Genomic DNA, 17,989 nt, shown 5'->3' with positions numbered 1-17,989 from the left:
GCTCATGGCATACTATTCCCTGTTCTCCCTAATAAATCGGCAGCTTGATTTTTCTAATGGAACTGCCTGTAATAGTCCATCAGAGAAGTAGTTGGATGCAGTAACCTAATTCAATATTATAAACAGTTTGAATGTAAAACTTTAATGGATCTAAATAAAGGCAGTATTATTTAAAGGTCCCATCAGATGATGTGGGTTTTTTGCTTCTGTAAATCAAATACACTGAACAATGTTAATCTTCATACTAAAAGCAACTCTTTTGCTTTCCTTTGTTGCAGATCACCAGAAACTGGAAAGAGAAGCCAGAATCTGTCGCCTCTTGAAGCATCCCAATATTGGTAGGAACTAATTAAATAATTGCTTTATACAGTAGATACCAGTTTAGAAAATTGAGGGGAAATACAAATTAAGAAATTCACATAGCAGCTCAGAGAAGTCAAGTGGAAATATCTCCAGGCAAGACTATTTCTTTATAATCTGGTGCTCCTTTCTAAATCTGCTATGGGATGTAATATCCCAGCAGATCACCTAAAGCAACATGTACTCTTCTCATCTTCTTTGAGCTATTGCTCTGCCATCAATGAGCTATCTATGCCAGGTGTTTGGGGTTTTTTTTGAGCAGTGTGTAGGTGGAGTTATTTCCAGTACTGCTCATGACTTTAAGACCTGCAGGATTTCATCTAACAGCATATGTTGCAAAATTAGACAGACCTATGTCGATAGAGTTAGTGTACCAGTGTTGATAGAGTTAGTGTTTTTACTGAGATGCTTATTTTATCCTGGTTTATTTTGTGTTTGAGGTTTTGTTCTTCTGTAGAAAAGATAGGTAGATGCAGAAAGCTCTGCTCCTTTTATTTCCAGAATTGTATTTTTTCTACTCAAGCATTCGTGGAAAGCCAAAAAGGATATTTGGGGGGGTGGGGTGTTTCTGTGTCCTTGTTTTAGAAACAGATAAGGACCTTTATCTTTAAGGAGTTGTATCTCATTTTTTCAGACACTGCATTGTACACCAAGGGTATCACTCACAAGAATATTTGCTGTACCTGAGACTTCTGTGGAAGGGTGGGATTTTCCTGTCCATCTTATGCCTCTGTCCCCATGTTTGTTCTTAAAAGTTGTGATCAGAAAAACTAGTAATCTCACTGAATGCTTTAAATAAACACGTATGCTTGGTACTCCAAAAGCACTTGGCAATCTGCTTGCTCTTCCTTCTGGTTAGTTTTTCTCCTGTTCATTTTTAACTAACAAATACTGGTCTTCGTGACTTTTTTAGACTGATTGTTTCATGCCTGGGAAAGAATCAGCTCCTTCCTTTTAGTAATAATCATAAATTGAAAACAAATGCACCACAGCTCAAAATGAAATGTTGAGTCTCTGAAAAAGCTCTCTTATGCAGTCTCAAAAGCATAGAGATTTCACATGCAAATTTGGTTAAAGAGTAATGTTATCTGTGCTATTTTATCCCAGCCAAAATTTTTGCATTGTAAAGTGATGCAAGACAAGGGAATGTACAATTCGTTGTGGGGAGGAGGTGCAGCTCTTCTGCACTTATCGAAAACAGTGGTTACACATACAGTGCTAGTCTGACTCTAGAGTCATTTATCTGTGCCTTGCTCTAACTAGAGAATATTTGTGAGTTTAAACAAGCCAGGGAAGGTGAATGAAAAACAGTAATAAACTGATAAAGTGGAAGAGCTGAAGTGCACAGAACTCAGCTGAAACAAGTATCTAAATTGATTTCATGCAATTGCATGTCTTCAGTTCATTGAGTAGCTTGGACCAGTATTAGGATGTAGTCCACATCCTCTGTGGCAAACTAGCTATTCAACATACAGTGTATTTGTGAACATATGACTTGAAAAGCAAACAGGCAATGACAGCTTTGGTGACAGGCAGGTAGGGTTCTGTAAGTCAGCACATTCCATGCACTGCTACCTGCACCAGAGTGCACAGTTCAGTCAAAGGATTATAGACAAATTCTTCTATTCCTGTTTCGGAAAAGATGCCATGTTCTAGATCTGTCTGAGAGGAGATTTTCATGACTTGGAATTAACATGCCAGGGTTTGGCAGCAGGCGTTATGTTCTATGGTTGTTCAGTTTCTACTGTCAGCTGTTCTGCCAGCCCTGCCTATGTATCTGTTTGAAAAAAGCTCTTTCAATTAATGTGGTTACAACAGTTCCTTGTTTGCATAATTGCTGGAGCGAAGGCCACTTTGTATCTGGTTTCTCTCTTGGAGGAGGATCATAAATGTGGTCTGAAAACGAGAAACCGTTCTTGTAAAGTTAGAAAGGTAACTCTTTTCAAAAGTCATAATTTCAGGCCTTTGAGGTCCTATCACATAAGCTGTTGGACTGAAGAGGTTCATGTTTTCGTGCTGAGCTGGCTGTCCTGTCTCCACCTCGGCCGTGTACATACCCTCTCCTTTGCTCTGGGGCTGCCCACGGAGGCTGGTGGTCTGCAGCTCAGCCTTGGCAGTGGTTTGCTCCCACCCCTTCTCCTGCAGTCATGCCCTCAGCCAGCTAAATGTTAACCCTACAATCATTCTAGGTACATACTGCCTGTACCCAATTGAATCTCTTATTCTTGGGTCACTGTCACATTCCTTTTCTAAAAAAGTCATCTCAAGTGGTTAATAATACTACATCAGACTAAAAAGCACTAATAGCGAAAAAGGAAATATACCAGAGTAAGGTATCTCAGCTGTAACAGCAGAGATTATAGTGTGTTTTATGTGTCTCAAAATGGTAGAGGTTAACCCTTGGAACAAATTTTACTTGCACTATGTGTATAACAAAGTGTATGTGTGTTTAAAAAAATTAGCAAGTCCATGAATATAAAATTCGCTTCATCTATGTCTTCTCCTGAACTTACTGCATGGATTAATTTCTAATAGCACAGAAAACGGATTTTTTTGGAAAGGAACTTGTCATGTTAACAATAAGTATGTATAACTTAAGATAATTAAGAAAAAATTATTAAAAATTATTTTGCGATCCCTATAGGAAAGCAGAGATCTAGTTTGATTGGACAGTTTCTCAAAGGTCATCTCAGTGGTTTTCTTTATTTTCCTCCAATGTAGTTTTTTTTTTAGTTACTTGACTTTTTGAACTACACATTCATTGCAGGGCAGCAGATTTCTGAAGTTAGAATTCAATAATCCTTTCACTTTTCTTTCAGGCCTATTCTTCTTTATTCTTCCTAGTTAGCTTGATTAAATATCCTTTCTAAAAGTGACTTAGTAAAGGTGTCAGTTTCAGGTTAACTTTATTTCTAAAATAATACCTATATAATAGGACTCATTTTTAGAGTGTTATATGGTCTCTGTGGTTAATTATCTTTCAAGTCTTAAGACTGTACCAGATACTTTAGGGTGAAAACCCTTCTTTAGATACCTTTTTCATACTTCCCTTCCAGTCACAGTAAAGCAGCACAGCTGTGGTGAATCACATTTTTAGATTTCAGCCAGTGAGTAGACACAGTGTAGTTTTCATATGAGCAAGATTTTTTTTTCTTTAGAGAAATGGAGTTTAAAAAAAATTCTAAACCAATGGAAATATTTTCCAATTATCTTTCAGAGAAAATAGAGAATTATCAAAAACTTTAACAGATCACTGGTTTTGTATTTCCAAGGTAGGTGTCCAATTAGTACCTAACTAGAAAAATATTTAGTATTTAGTTATTTCATCAGGATAAGAAAGAACTCAGGACTAAACTTCTTAACAATTGACGTTTACTATTTCTAGCTTCCCAGCAATACCATTTTTATATCCATTTCAAATCTGATTTGATAGTGGTTTTATTTAATGGGTGCCATTATGCAGTTAGGAAATCTTAGGATGACATTTTACAAAGACTTTCAATTTTAGTCTGTATTCATATGCACTAAACTTCAGAAGTTTCCCTGGTATTGGCAGATGAGTCTTAAAATTGGATGTGTTTTAATTATTTTTTTAAATGTAGAATTTGAACAAAAGATTTGGAAAAGCACAGCATATGGGGAAAAAATAAAAGACTAAATCAGAATGCGTTCTTTCAAAAGGATAAAACTCTGAAATTTAGAAATTAAGGAGACACACATAAAAATATTTTCATTTCAGTTCTTGATTTGAATCTCTGAGTAGTCACTGTAAAGTGTTAAACACAAAAAACCTGAGAAGAAACAAACATGTTTTCTGCTGCCTTTTTGGAAGTATTTGTGACATCAGCTTATTATTTCAGGATTCAACATATCTACCAAGTGTTCACAAATAAAGCATTTAAGTGTGTATTGAGGGAGCTTAATTCTTGTTAGGAATTTCTACTGAAAGAATGATTTTGAGCTAGGGTAAGATAGCAAGTTCTGAATTCATGTATGAAAATTTAAATCACTGATAGTTATTCTCACTAGAAAAGTGTCATGAAGGGAAGCTAACTGAATCAAAATCCAGCTATCTGACACTTCCAAATCCTTACAAATTGAAGAAATCCATGATAATTCATTTTGATGTTGTGTTGCTTGGCATGGATACATATATTTACACATAGCTAAGCCTATAGGAGCATATGGTCATTTGAAAAATGTTTTTTAGGTGCAGCAAATTTTTTTTTTTTTAGAAACAGATCATGCCAAGTGCACTTGATATCCTTTTAATGAAATAATGAATCTACTAGCATCAACTGCCTTCTGTAAGGCATTTTTTCTACTACTGTATTATGTGCTAATTCTTTTATTATGGAAAATCAGCATATTCTTTATTAGGGATATTAGGAAAACAGGTAACCACAATAAAAATGTAATGTGTTAGTTCTCATATAATGGGATTATCTGTGTCAGAGTTCTATATAAGTCTCATGCAATATTTTTATCAACAGATGTAACGAAAAAAAATTGAAATGGTATCAGTTTGATATGGTGGGACTAAGGAGCCTTGCGGCCAATAGATGTGAGCTCACATATCTAAGGACAAAGAACGTATGTCAGTCTTAAAAGAGGAACGCCTGAGTCTTGGAAAAGAGTGACTTTGAAAAGCCTGTGATGACAGGAAATAACTACTTGAACACAAATCTCATTGGGATGCTGTAACACCCAGGGGAAATACCGTTCTCAAATGCATGGAAGTAACAATTAGAAAGAGGAAAAGAGTATTTATTTTGTATTTGCCAGCAAAAGTAATTTCTAGAGTACTGTGCTGAGCTTTGACATCCACATGTCAATAAGTATGATCTAGGTAAAGGGGGTGATTTGAAGAGGTCTACCAAGATAACCAGAAAATGTTATTTATCAAAAAAAAGGCAAAAAGAAACATGACTATAGTGATGAATCTAAACATAGGAGTTAGCTTTTTGGCAATGAAGTATGAGAATAGCTTAGGGGTGTGATGTTTTCTGACATGAAGTGTGGATTCTTTTTTTTAAGCTTTATACTTACTAAGAACTGCCTATTACTATAACATTATGAGATTTATGTACTCCTGGTATTCAGAACTATGTACAGGCCATTGTTTTTGGAAAGCTGAATATTGTTGAAGAAAGACTGAAAGGTAATGATTCTGTTTCTGTAGTGCTTAGAAAGCTGGACAGTCCTTACTGGTTGTGTTTATATCCAACACAGAATTGTCACGGAAATCTTCCTTGAAGAAGAAATTTTCACTTCATGTACAAGTATAGCTCCAGGATAACTCTGAAGTTGAGTATCTCTGTCCAGACACTGCTTTGCATATAAATAATACAGGTTTTCACCATCTAATTATTTTACTCATTTTTTTATTTGAAGAAATCCATGATCTCTTCTACTCTATCCATCTATGTAGTCATGATGCCTAATGAATGGTGTAGGAAAAATGCCTAAAAGGAAAGTGGATTATAAATAGTATTTCCTGTTCTTTTTCAAATCTCCATTTCCCACTTAAGTAATGGATATACGAAGGTTTGGTTAAAAAATACAGGATTTCTTCATCCTTTTCACCTACAAGTACTCCTTAGCAATACTCATTGCTTATGTTGTGATTTCTGCCTCTTCTCAGGTCAGTTCTTTGCATCAAAGTAATTGTAGTAGAAAGTGAGCCCAGCTGAATTTTGTGTGAGAATTAAAATGATGCAAAATCCATTAGCTGAACTGTCAGGCCTTGAGAGAAAACTTCATGGGGGCTTTCTTCCTGATTAGTCTTTGGCAATACTGGTATTTTTTCCTTTTCCAGCATTTCTTGAGTAATCTGGCCTGCTGCTTCTCTTATATTGTGGTAGGGAATTTCTAGGCAAACATAGCTCAAGTTCCTTTAGTAACAGAGCTCCAACAGTTTGTGCTGGGCTGCAGTAGTTTGTACCTTAGTCTGACCTTCAACTTTGCTGTATTTCTCAGGTTCTTACCATGATGAGATGACTGTAATGAGATAGGTTTTATTTTTTACTTATTACAGCTTGCTAACATAAGAGAGTTTAAAATGAAAGATGTAAATGTGGGTTAAGCCTTACTGTTTGGAGAACCTAGTGCTTTTTCTTTGTAAGATTACACATCAAGTTATATTAAAAGCTTACCTCCTTTACTGAGCAGATAGCCATGAAGGATTTGTCATCTTGTGTAACTGTGACTTTTACAGTTGTTACATGTAATAACACTTCCAATTTTTTAATTTAGAAATTTGGAAAGAAAATTTGTAAGGAAAATAATTATCTCTTCACCAAGAAATCCACTGTTATTGTCCTGTTTTCTGGTCTTTATCTTCTTTTGGCAGTCCTCTTTTACCTTTAGGTGAAGTTGTATTTTAGCACACTGATTTCTAGTGTAGCGATCCACATATTTTTTTTATGGTGTAACACTGTTGCACCATCTTATTATTACTTTTGATGTTGATTTAGAGCCTGCTTTGCTAATTTTGATTTTTGAGGTCCCAACAGATGATAAAAACTGCATTAGCCTGAAAATGCAAATCCTGACCCACTCTGGAGAACTGCTGATTCAAATCTGGTAAAAATGTGGGGTTTTTTTCCAGGTTGAGTTTCCTCTTGCAGGGTTTGTGCTGAGTTTGGGTAGTATTTTTCTAAATCAGGGTTACACTGTCTCTCTCTGTAGCTACTGGAAAGGCTTCTGCTGTCTTTACATTCCCACTTGTCAAAAGCTGTACACAGCAAAATGATATGCGCAGTATAGTAGAATCATGTAAATAACCAGAGTCTCCTGGTTTTCACATGACAGTGCTAACATGTCTGGCTTCATTACAGCACGTTGTTCCCTGCCTGCTGCTGCCCTCCTCCCTTTGCTTTATAGGTAGTGTATAAAATACAGCAAGCAGACAGGATCCATTAGCCAACTACATCAGGCTCAAATCTGACTCTGATGAATCTTCATCCCTTCCTGAAAGGCCACTGCAGATTTTACTGGCATGTGGCAGCCCTTCAGGTGATAAATGAAGTCCTTTTGGCAATGGGACAGGTTGTCCCTGGATGGCTTTGTAAGTCAGGATATTTAGAGGTAAGTAGGACTGCCAAGCAGAAACGGTGCCATGTCAGCTCTAATAGGCCTGAGCCAGTTGTGTGCAGATCTGCTTGTGTAGCCTCGGTCAAGCTGGAGCTGTGGCATTGCCAACTAACATGAGTTGCCGTGCTTTAGAGGGTAGAAAAGTCTTTCTTAGAACTGTAGCTGGACCATCATATGGGAATATGGAGCAGCATCTTTCCGAGGAAGGGTGGCTTTGCAGCAGGTCAAGAGGCAGACTAGATGCAGGACAGTCTGGGACACCAGGGAAAAAGACAAATGGCTAAACTGATTTCATAAATGTGTTGGTGTATATTTGCAGACTGCTCTGGTTTCCATACTTTGAGCTGGGAACTTCTCATAAATTGCTGAGGAAATTGATAGCACCCAAACTTGGCACTGTTCAGCTTACTTATTCAGGAGCGTATGCTTCTGCCTGAAGAAAGGGCAGAAAATCTTGCATTTTGGGGTTTTCTCATCTCTCCCCACAGTATCACAACATGTGAGCATAGAAGTTGTTAATTCCTTCATGTGGGGGGAAAAAATAAGAAACTTCATATTGTCTTGTCCTTTTTGGACAGAGGGTAATTAAAGATATGTGGGTTTTCTGTGAGCTTTATGCAAGACAATGTGTCCTTTATGTTTTATATTCACCAAGTTTGTGCATGGGACTTCACATAAATTCGCAAGAATCTGAAGAGAAACACTATTAATATGCAGCAAATGTGGATTTAGTAAATCCTTTCTGAATTTCATTTGACTTACTGTGGCAAAGTTGAGAGTAGCTCAGCTGGCATTAGTTAAGTTACTGTATAAAGCAAATACAGAGTAAAAATCAGGCCTGTTCAGGTTTGATGGATGTAGTTCTTTAGCACAATATTTTTCCTGAGCTTAATTTCAGTTTTCACTCTTTACATCCAAAATATATTAATACAGACTTAAAAGGTAATAGCACAGTTCTTTCCTGATGCACTGAAAAATCAAACAAATCCTCAACTGTATAAATTTATGCTCAATAAACATGGTCCTCAGGAACATATTAACTATATCTATGCATATAAATATCTATATAGTTTTATATAGATATATATATGATTTTGTTTACCTCACAAAGAAACTGGAAATCGGTGGGACTGATCCACGTAGAGGATCTCACTTCCTGTAATTATTTTTATTGTTTAGATGAGCTGATCATTTCAACAATTTTAAATCTCATCCATTCTGTTTAATTAAATTTGTAATTTTCGTGATGAATAAGGTGAACCATAGTCCTTGAGAGAATTAAAATAAAACAACAAGAAACCAAATAAACCAGTGATATAACATGATTTCATACTTAATGTAAAAGCCAATTTAATGAGTATTATAAAATAACAGATTCAGTGTTTAAACTCAGCTGTGGCTACAGCCTGTAGGTGAATAGTGAAGGGCAACAACAGAATACAGAAGCTGGTTTTATAGTAACTATTTGTGAAATTAAATGTACTGACTGAATTAATTTGTGAAATTAAATGTACAAGACTGAACCAGGCAAGATCGTGCAAGGAGGGCATCATGGATTCTGTTGCACCTGGCTTTTCTGCAGTCTTTCTCATTCTCAGCAGTGTTTGTTATTGCTATGCATTTGATTTAATTGTTGAAGTTGTGAATGTATGGTTGATGTTTAAGATGAAGAAATGGAAAGTTTTCACTTCCAATGTTGTAAGAATTTGATGGGGAAGGATTTTCTGTAGAGTCCTAAAAGTGAGTGAAATATCAAAAAACCCACCATAGTTAAAGACTGTAAGTTGTTTAGTGCTAATCAATGCGTCAGTAATTTCAGCATGTAACATATTAAGTGTCAGATGCTGTGGTCTGTCTGATTGCAAAAGCAAAGAAGTGTTAAGGCAGCTTTACTAGGTGTTAAAGCTTTTGTCCCTGTTTCGGTTACAGCATAATCGTTTTTTTCTGGTAAAAGTGGCATTGAATCTTCTGGGTTACTGTGGAGCATAAAAATGTCTTTTACTATAGACAATGACACTACTCTTTGCCACAGTACGTTAATTCTCTTTCCTTTTAATGGAGGACAAGATTATTCTAGCTCAAGTGAAGCATTGCTGGTTGTAATATCCTTGATAACTGTAGCAACATCCATAATATACCAAGGAAATGAGGTTTCACTAAGATTTGCCAGAAATTTTGTCACTTTTTGCCTCAGAAAGTATATGCATAATTTGCACTAAAATAGGTAATGATAAAATATAAATCAAGTGTGAACCAGACCTTGAAGGATTTTCCTTGCCTGCTTATAGCTGGTTTTGTACGTTTTCTTAAATGCATGAAAATTTTTTTCATAGTGTGTCCAGATTCTTTTAAACATTTTTTCTTGCCATAAAGTCAGTTATGCTTGTGTAGCCAGTTATCGTAAATGTAAAATAGAGTAATCCACAGAAACAGGAAGTGGAATTTAAACAGCTCTCTTGAGGAACCTGCTGCAAGGGGCGAGTGCTAGAATGGCTGCTACACTTCCCATTTGTATTTTGATCTGTTGTTCAGTTTTACTTTCTATATATGCTTTCTGGAAGGAATAGTTTCATAATTGCGTTGCAGACTTCAAGAACAATATAAATAAGCTAGATTAAAATGAATTGCTCTCTTTTTACACACACAAGATGAATCTCTGAGAACTTTTTTTTTTGTTTGAAAGCTTTGTTTATTATGAATCTGCAACCACGTGTTATGCATACGGATAGACATCATGACTCCCAGCTAAACCACAAATATGTAATTTTCCTCTGGACCCTTTCCTCCAAAAACATCGATCTCTACTACTTAAGCTAAAGTAACCTTTTTCTTTCAGTAAAGCTAGCACAGACATTTTTAGAGCATTTTTAGGAGATATTGTAAGTTCTGTTCCCTTTGCTTTGTACAGACAACATTGTTGATGGTTTAATATGTGAATTTTGCACTGGTTTTTGGATCAACACCCAAATGTTGGGAAAAAGTATTGTGAACCTCTTCCCTGAGTTCAGGGGAAAAAAACCCAAAACAAACCCAACTGAAAAGAGGTTACAGTGTATTTGTAGTGTGGATAGGTGTCACTGTTTGGATGGCATTAGTGCAACTCCTGTATGGGTGGTAACATTGTTGTCGGGTAGTTTCCATTAAAAACTCAGGTCCAGCCTTGACATTTGTGGCTGTGGGCTGAACCCGCTCTGTGGGACACTTTTGTATTGGCCTTTTCCCATTCCCAAGAGAAAATAGAGAATTATCATCCAGACAGCATTTGTTTCCCAGGCAGCCTGAATCTGCCCATTTGGAGTGTTTGCCATCCTAACCCAAGAAAGGTGGGCTGTTACCCTCCCCGCAGGGAGGAATCGGTATGTGCCTGCTTCTGGAAAGGGTGTCTCCAAGGAGAAGGTGTTTGGCTTTTTGTACCATCTCAGAGCTGAGTCCCACCCTTACCCCTCCTCTCTGCTGTCTCCATTTCCCTGTGTTGTACAGAAAAGGATAAATTCAGAGATGGGAGCAGAGAGAAGGAACGGAGGAAGGGTTGGATGACCAGTGGTGAGGAGGAAGCACTCGAGTGAGGGAATGGGGGAAGGCTGGGGATCTGAGCTGGGACCAGCAAAAGGCAAAAGGAAGGTCTCCTGTCTTTGGACGATGAATCATGTTTTGACTTAAGTGACCATAAATCAGGAGTGGCTCTTTGGGAGCTTGCTGTGGAGCTTAGGAATGTCTTTGCTCCTTTTCCAAAGATGAAACAAACCCAGGAAGCTCATGAGGAGAGGCAATCCTTAGAGCTACTTCATCTGTCCAGACATCTTGCTTTACTTACATACCCTGCCTTCTGAAAAAAAGCATTGTGCAGGTTGGAAGGGATCTCTGGAGGTTATCCAGTCCCAACCCCCAGCTCAAGCCATGTCCAGTAAAATTAGGTTACTGAGGGCCTGTCCTGCTGAGTTTGGATAATCTCCAGGAAGGAGGTTTGCACAGCCACTCCGGGCCCCGCTCCAGTGTTTGACCACCTTCCTGTCAACATAAATAAATAAATAAAAGTGTCTTTATGCCTAGCTGGGATTTTCCGTACTCCAGCATGTGTCTGTTGCCTCTTGTCTTGCTGTTTGCACTCTGGAGAAGACTGTCTTTGCCATCTTGACAGTCTCCCCACTGGTAGCTAATGGCAGGAGTGAGATGCATTCCAGCCTTCCCATCTTACGGCTGACCCAGCCCCTCCTCATGTGTCACCTCATGTAGACCCCTAAGCATGGTGGTGGCTGTCTGCGGGAGACCACCCGAGAGAAATGATAGCTAGCAACAAATTAAGCTGTCCTAATAAGTACTTAGGCTGGGCCAAAATAAAAAGTTAATGTCAGAGGTTACTTCAGAGGCACAAGATATGATGTAAGTCAGGGTATGGTCTGTTTTCATGCTCATAATTTTAGATCTGAGCATGGCATTAGTCTGATCTTAGGATACTTTTCTGGGCAAGATGCTGCAGAAGAAAATAGTTTAGGGCAAGGAGCAAGATGTTCACAATGTTTCATTCTCTAAAATATTTCCTGCTGATCAGCAAACAGGGTACTGGAAGGAAAAGTGCATTGAATACAGCTGTATCCCTGTTAGAATGTTTATTCTTTTCTTAAAAATACATCTGCTTTCCTGTTTAAATATTGTGACATAAATTCTTAATGAAAGTGTAATTTGACTAAAAACTGTAAACAGGGCCTGACTTTTTGGAATGCAATTTTTAATTGGTTGTAAGGTGTGCATTTGGAAGTATGTTTTGTAGGCTGAACTTGTCTATGGCATGCCACATGCAGAAATCCCTTTTCCTCTTGCTTTTTGCATTTCATATGCATCTTTGCATTTCTACCAATGGAATCCCCATTCAGTAAGAGATGTTGTAATATATTGGATATTATATATTCAGAACAGAGCATGGAAAATCTGGTTACTTACTAAAAATGCAAAATTTCACATAGAAGATAATGAACAAAGCAGAGTGAAACTGTGTAGTGCTGTGACACCAGGAGGCTGACTGAACATCAGTCCATGGCTCTTCTGTATTTAGCAACGTAGACCTAGGGTGTGTCCATCTATGTGTCTGTCTATGCAAATGCACCTTATGGGTAGTGACAGTACAAATTATCCCTGTATCGTGTTCTGGAGAAGTCACGAGAGAGGAAAAACCACAGTACAGTTTCTTTCCTTGCTCAGATTGTGGTAACTGTGGTGATTTCAGTGATGACTGCAACTGCCTGCTAGAGACCGTAGGCCAGGACATCTCACAAAAATCACCAAAAACTTCTAGAATTTGAAGAGCTTCTTTTCTACATCTGTGTTTTTGAAGAGGATTCTCTTGTAAACTATTTACCACAGCAAATTTTTTTTTTTTTTTGGTTAAATATATTTTTAAATAGCCACAGGTCTGGCCACATCAGGACTCAGGACTGCTTAGCCTAGCATGTCTGTAGCTCTGGTGGGGTGTTACCCTTTACCATCCCCCTGCGTAGCAGTGGTGTGCCAATGGCCAGTGCCAGTCTGGCTAATCTTCCCCTTGTGCTTGAGGGTGAGGGGACAGAATTGAACAGTTCCAGTTGACAGCTGTCCCCCTAACCATTCCCCGTTTTGTAGATACTGTTTCAGGTGTCCTTTAGGATTTTCCTCACTCCTTCAAATGTTTGCCTTTAAATTGATGGGAGGCTGTTGTGTTGCTCTGCTCTTGGAAGTATCTGTCAAAGCCATGGCATGCCAAAAGATGCTAGCTGGGCTGACTGGTCTCTCGGCTTCTCACATGCTGCAACCTAGCACAGAACAAATGCTTTTACACTGCAAAAACCACTAACCTCCATGACTGGCAATGGATAAATACCTTGTAATTGCTCAGTTCAGTCTGGTTTTTTTGCAGATTTCTGCACTGAAGATTTACTCGCACAAAACTGCTGATCCAGGACCTTTTTCCAGTTGATAGGGGTTTAATGATACCTCTCTCCTCCCAGTCACCTTCCAAATTTGGAAGTTCTTTTTTTAGTGGCTTCACCAGAGTGTTAGTATTCTCATGGACTGCCCATGGGTATGTGCTTCTAATTTTAGCTTGTCCTCTAGATGTCTGTCTCCTTTAAATACATCCAACTTCTCATTACAGCCACACTGGGCCAAGCATGGCACTCTGCTCCTCATATATGCATATTGAAGATGTTCTGATATTTTATTGTAATCAAATCCAGAGCTTCTGCTCTTATGCTGCACAGCAGTGAGCAGCACTCATGTATCAGCAATTGTATCATCCAAGTAGTGCTTTTTAATTAATTTGCTGAGCATTTATTTACTAGGTGACTTTGAGAGTTATTTAACTGTATTTCATCAATTTATACTTGGTCTAGTATTGATAGTGTTATTGCTAGGATTATGTTGAATTTGACTGTGCAGTCTTGCTGGGAAATAATTGGTTGATGATCTAAAGTCATAACTGCAGCTGGATGGCTTGCAGCTATCTTCTGTAGGATATATATTTTGGGAGTTACTGGATGTGCTAAATAAGAGGAATATTTAGAGAGATGCTTCAATTGCAACTAGTAGTCTGGTTTTGTGAATCCAGACTGGCTTCCAGCTCTCTGTTGCAGCTTCTCTTCCATCCAAGTTTATGTGGGTTTTCACTGAGCTAATTACAATCTTACAAATGGCCCCATGGGACAGGACAAACTCTCTAATTTCCATGTATTGTGAGACTGTGATTAAAAGACAATGGCAGTTTCTCATCATAAGCCTCAAGTTTGTCATCTATTAAGTTAATATGCATTCCCTGCTTTTTGTAAAACAAACCCTTTCAATCATTTGGGATCATCATTCACTTGTAAACTTGCATGTTAGGAAAATGACAGTAATTTATAGTTGTCTTCAGTTGTGGTAGCATGACTTACTGTGATAGTTAATTGATAGAGGGGGAAGCCACATTCTCTCAGAAAATAATACAGATGGTTTTGAGCCCAGCCCAGTGGATAGAGATGGAGTAGGATTATTATGGAAACACCCTGTCTTGGTATAGTATTTTGAATCTCTGTCTTACACTCTGTTAAGTTACTGAGAGCTTCTACTGTTTATATGTTGTCTTGATTAATCATAGAAGCATTTGGTTATCTCGGTTATGGCAACTGTGTTTGATGCTGTATGGATGTCCGCAGCATCATACAGATAGCTAGAAATAAAAGTCCACTTATGTACCCTTAATTTTTTTTCCTTGAGACTTTTCAGTCTGCTTTTTCAGATTTGTAGTGAGTGTAAGAAACATGCTACTTTGCATCTTCACTGTAACCTGTGGCATAGTATAAAGATGCCTAGGCTTGCTTTTTGGTTTTGCTGTTGTGGAACAGCAGGTTAAATATATCATGCTGATACAAATAAACTAATAGAGGTGCACACACCCACTTGTTTAAAGTCAGTTTCAATATCTCTACACCATGTTCCCATTTGCAGTAAAGCCATGCCTTAGGAAACATGCTGTAACTATACCAATTACAAATGAAAATATTTACCTGTAATTGTTGTGTGCTAAATCATGCCCTGCTAAGAGACAGGGAAGTAGCAGCAGAAATCCTTCTGCAAAGTCAATAATCTTTGGAAACATCTTGAACTAGTCAGTGTTAGCTAGAAGCCTCCCTTTCTGGGCTGCTGGCTCTGTGGGAAGCTCTAGCCCAGCCGCTTGTTCGGAGGAGGTAAGCTCTTCCACCTACCATAGCCTATTGCCATTTTGTGTACTAACACAGCACAGTGCTCAGTTAAAACAGGATAAATTAATAGTATACTTTTATTTTAACATTTAGCAAAGAAGTGTCAGCCTATTTGCTCCCTGACTGCACATGTTCAGGGAGCTTTTACTGCTTAGTAACCAATATATTGTCATGAGAACCTAATCAGGTCCTAATAAAACCTATGTAATTGCTCTTTCCACAATAATTGTGGCTTCCTCAGGAAACTGATGGATGAAAAAATGTAGTCCCTACATTTCCCCTGTTGCTACCATAAAGAGGTTCTTGCATAAGGAATGGGTAATCTCAAGTCTGAGGGGACATCTGACTTTTATGTACCACAAACTGCAGTGGTATCCATTGCTGTAGTGGGGTGCATGGAGCTGATCTCTGGGTTGTTCTTATTGCTCACATTCAGGATATTCAAGACTGATGTTTGTGAAAGAGGACACCAAGGACAGAGATGTGACTATAATTATGTTTCAGGTCAGTTGCATCCATTTTAGGTCTTTTTCCTCAAAGCTGGTAACACAGAATTTGGGGACCTGATCCTGTGAAAGTGGCTTTAGCCTTATTTTCATGCATAGATATTAAAAAAGCTATCAAAAGCATGGAGAGGTTAAATTTACAGTGGTACTGTGTAACATAAGAAAGTAATAGGTTCACTCTCCAAAATATAGAATGTGCAATGATAATAGGGAAAAAAATGTGTCCTTTTGCCTTGGTTCACTTGTAAGATGTTATTTTAATTCACATTTTGTGAATGAAAAGGTCATCTTATAGAAATGTTTAGACAGGCTTTCTCATCTCCAAAGAAAAAGTGTAGCCATATATAACTATGTAATGAAGTAGTCCACAGAGCTGAAAGATTTAGCCAGGTAGGCATAAGCGGTAAGAAAATGTATGTAGAAAGACATACAAACAACTGCAAAACCAGAAAAGGTAGGAGTGTTCTGTTTGCGTTTGATCCTTTGCTCATGTGAGACATGTAGGAATGGCTGCACTGGACTGGATTAAAAGCCAGTCTGTCTGGTGTCTGACAGTAGCTGTGGAGGCCTGGGAAAGACTGTGGAGATGCATGTAGTGGTATTTCCCCTGAATGCTTCCCTGGTCTCAAAAATGGCAGGTTAACAGCTTCCTAAGGAAATGAAAGCTTGTATGTATTTTAGGAGCAGTGTGGGTCTCTTCCATAAAGTTGATTTTATTGTTCTAGTAATAACTTTTTTGCTGGAGCAGGTCCATGACCTGCAAATGCTGCCATCACTTCAGAATACAGCATTTTCTGATCTCTGAGGACTACTGTGCATTAGAATAATATATAGCATAATCCAGAAATAATTTAGAGATAATGTTGACTTGGTATCTTAGCTTTTTTTTTATTTATGGTTTTAATTTGGGAAAATATTCATATCACCATTTTAACACCATATTCTGATATTCAGTATTGCAATCAGAAGTTCCTAGAGTCTGTCTTAGTGCCTGGAGTAGAGGATAAGTGATTTAGTTTGGTCTTGTTAGCAAACTAAATACATAGTCATTAAATTCCAGATGCCCTCAGAAGGTGGTACCTATTGTGATTAAGTGAATCAGAGTGCACTGTGGTGGTCGTACTACTGTTTCACATGGATGTCAGGTGACAGGTCCTGCGAGGTTTTCCTTTCTCCCTCCATGTATAATGCTCAGGTCAGAAGCACACAGTTCATGCCTGGAGATGGATCTGTTACAGAGCATTTGCTCCAACGTTTCCTTGATGCGGGAAAGGCATGCTTCGTGCTGGTCTCAGGGACCAGCTTCTTGGCTGAGGGAAATGAAGCTCAGAGTCCAGCTTCCCCAGTTTCTTCCCCTGGTTCACACTCCACAGTTGGTAGTGGGATGTCACTGGGAGTTGAATGGGGCAATTCCAGCATGCTTGTGTTTTCTATCCCCTAGCACAGTAATGTTTTAGCAGTAAAATTTGTTTCAGTTTTCTCTCCAAAAGCATGTTCTTGTTTGGGAAGTATTGTAGGAAATGGAAATGTTCCAAAGTTTAGCCTCATGGAAATATGTTTCCTGTTCTTTGTTACAGCTGGAAATGAAATCTGCCGGGATTCCTTGATCATGAGTGTCAGGGATTTGTTTCCATAGGGATAATAAGTCTTCCTTATTTACTTTAAAAAGCCAATTTGCGGAGCAGTTTTTTATGTTTAGGATGAATCATGTGATATAAAACCACATATCTGTGTGCATGATTATCGCTTACATTAGAAGCTACTGTGGAAGATTATTTAATAGGCTTATTGATCTACGGGTCATCGTGAGCTGTTTTATACAGAAATCAGAGGAGAGATCACTTTCATTAAGGTAGTGGGTCAAACTGCAATTGTATTTATGTTCTGAGTTATTTTAGGGGGTTTTCAAAGAAGATCCCCATCATCATCTCCTTTGGCTCACTGTAGAGCTACAGCCTTGTGGAACTGTTTTGGGGGGGGGGTGGGGGTGATAGAGGGATGTTTCCAGTTGTCCGAAGGCTCTGTTAGCTGTGGAACCCACTGGAATACTAGAATATAAAAGTACAACAGGAGAATATAAAAGTACAACAGGAAAAATGAGTTTGCATGCAAAACTTCTTTTTTTTTTTTTTTTTTTTCTCCCGACAGATGCAATCCATATGGAAAGGACTTGTGCAAATGTTTACATGTGTTTATTTGTATGAGCATGTTTGTTACAGATTTTTGTTCTGCTCAGGTTCTTAAAGTGGTTAAGTGCCTTGGTACAATGAAGTGGAATACTTTCTGTGGCCATTATTATCACAGCTGGGGGGAAATGAAATC

General features: G+C 38.2%; 1 protein-coding gene across 34 annotated transcripts in view; it reads left to right on the top strand.

The window, feature by feature from the left end:
* CAMK2D (calcium/calmodulin dependent protein kinase II delta) overlaps positions 1–17,989 on the top strand; it is a 161,367-nt gene that overhangs the window by 64,168 nt on the left and 79,210 nt on the right. For all 34 annotated transcript variants that reach the window (XM_074867163.1, XM_074867166.1, XM_074867164.1 and 31 more), the window contains one exon: positions 279–338. In XM_074867163.1, the coding sequence (XP_074723264.1) occupies positions 279–338 (60 nt within the window). The remainder of the gene's footprint in view (positions 1–278; positions 339–17,989) is intronic.

The sequence above is a fragment of the Strix uralensis genome, chromosome 4 (genome assembly GCF_047716275.1).
Source record: "Strix uralensis isolate ZFMK-TIS-50842 chromosome 4, bStrUra1, whole genome shotgun sequence".
Taxonomy (NCBI): Eukaryota; Metazoa; Chordata; class Aves; order Strigiformes; family Strigidae; genus Strix; species Strix uralensis.
This window is presented reverse-complemented; position numbering and strand designations above follow the sequence as displayed.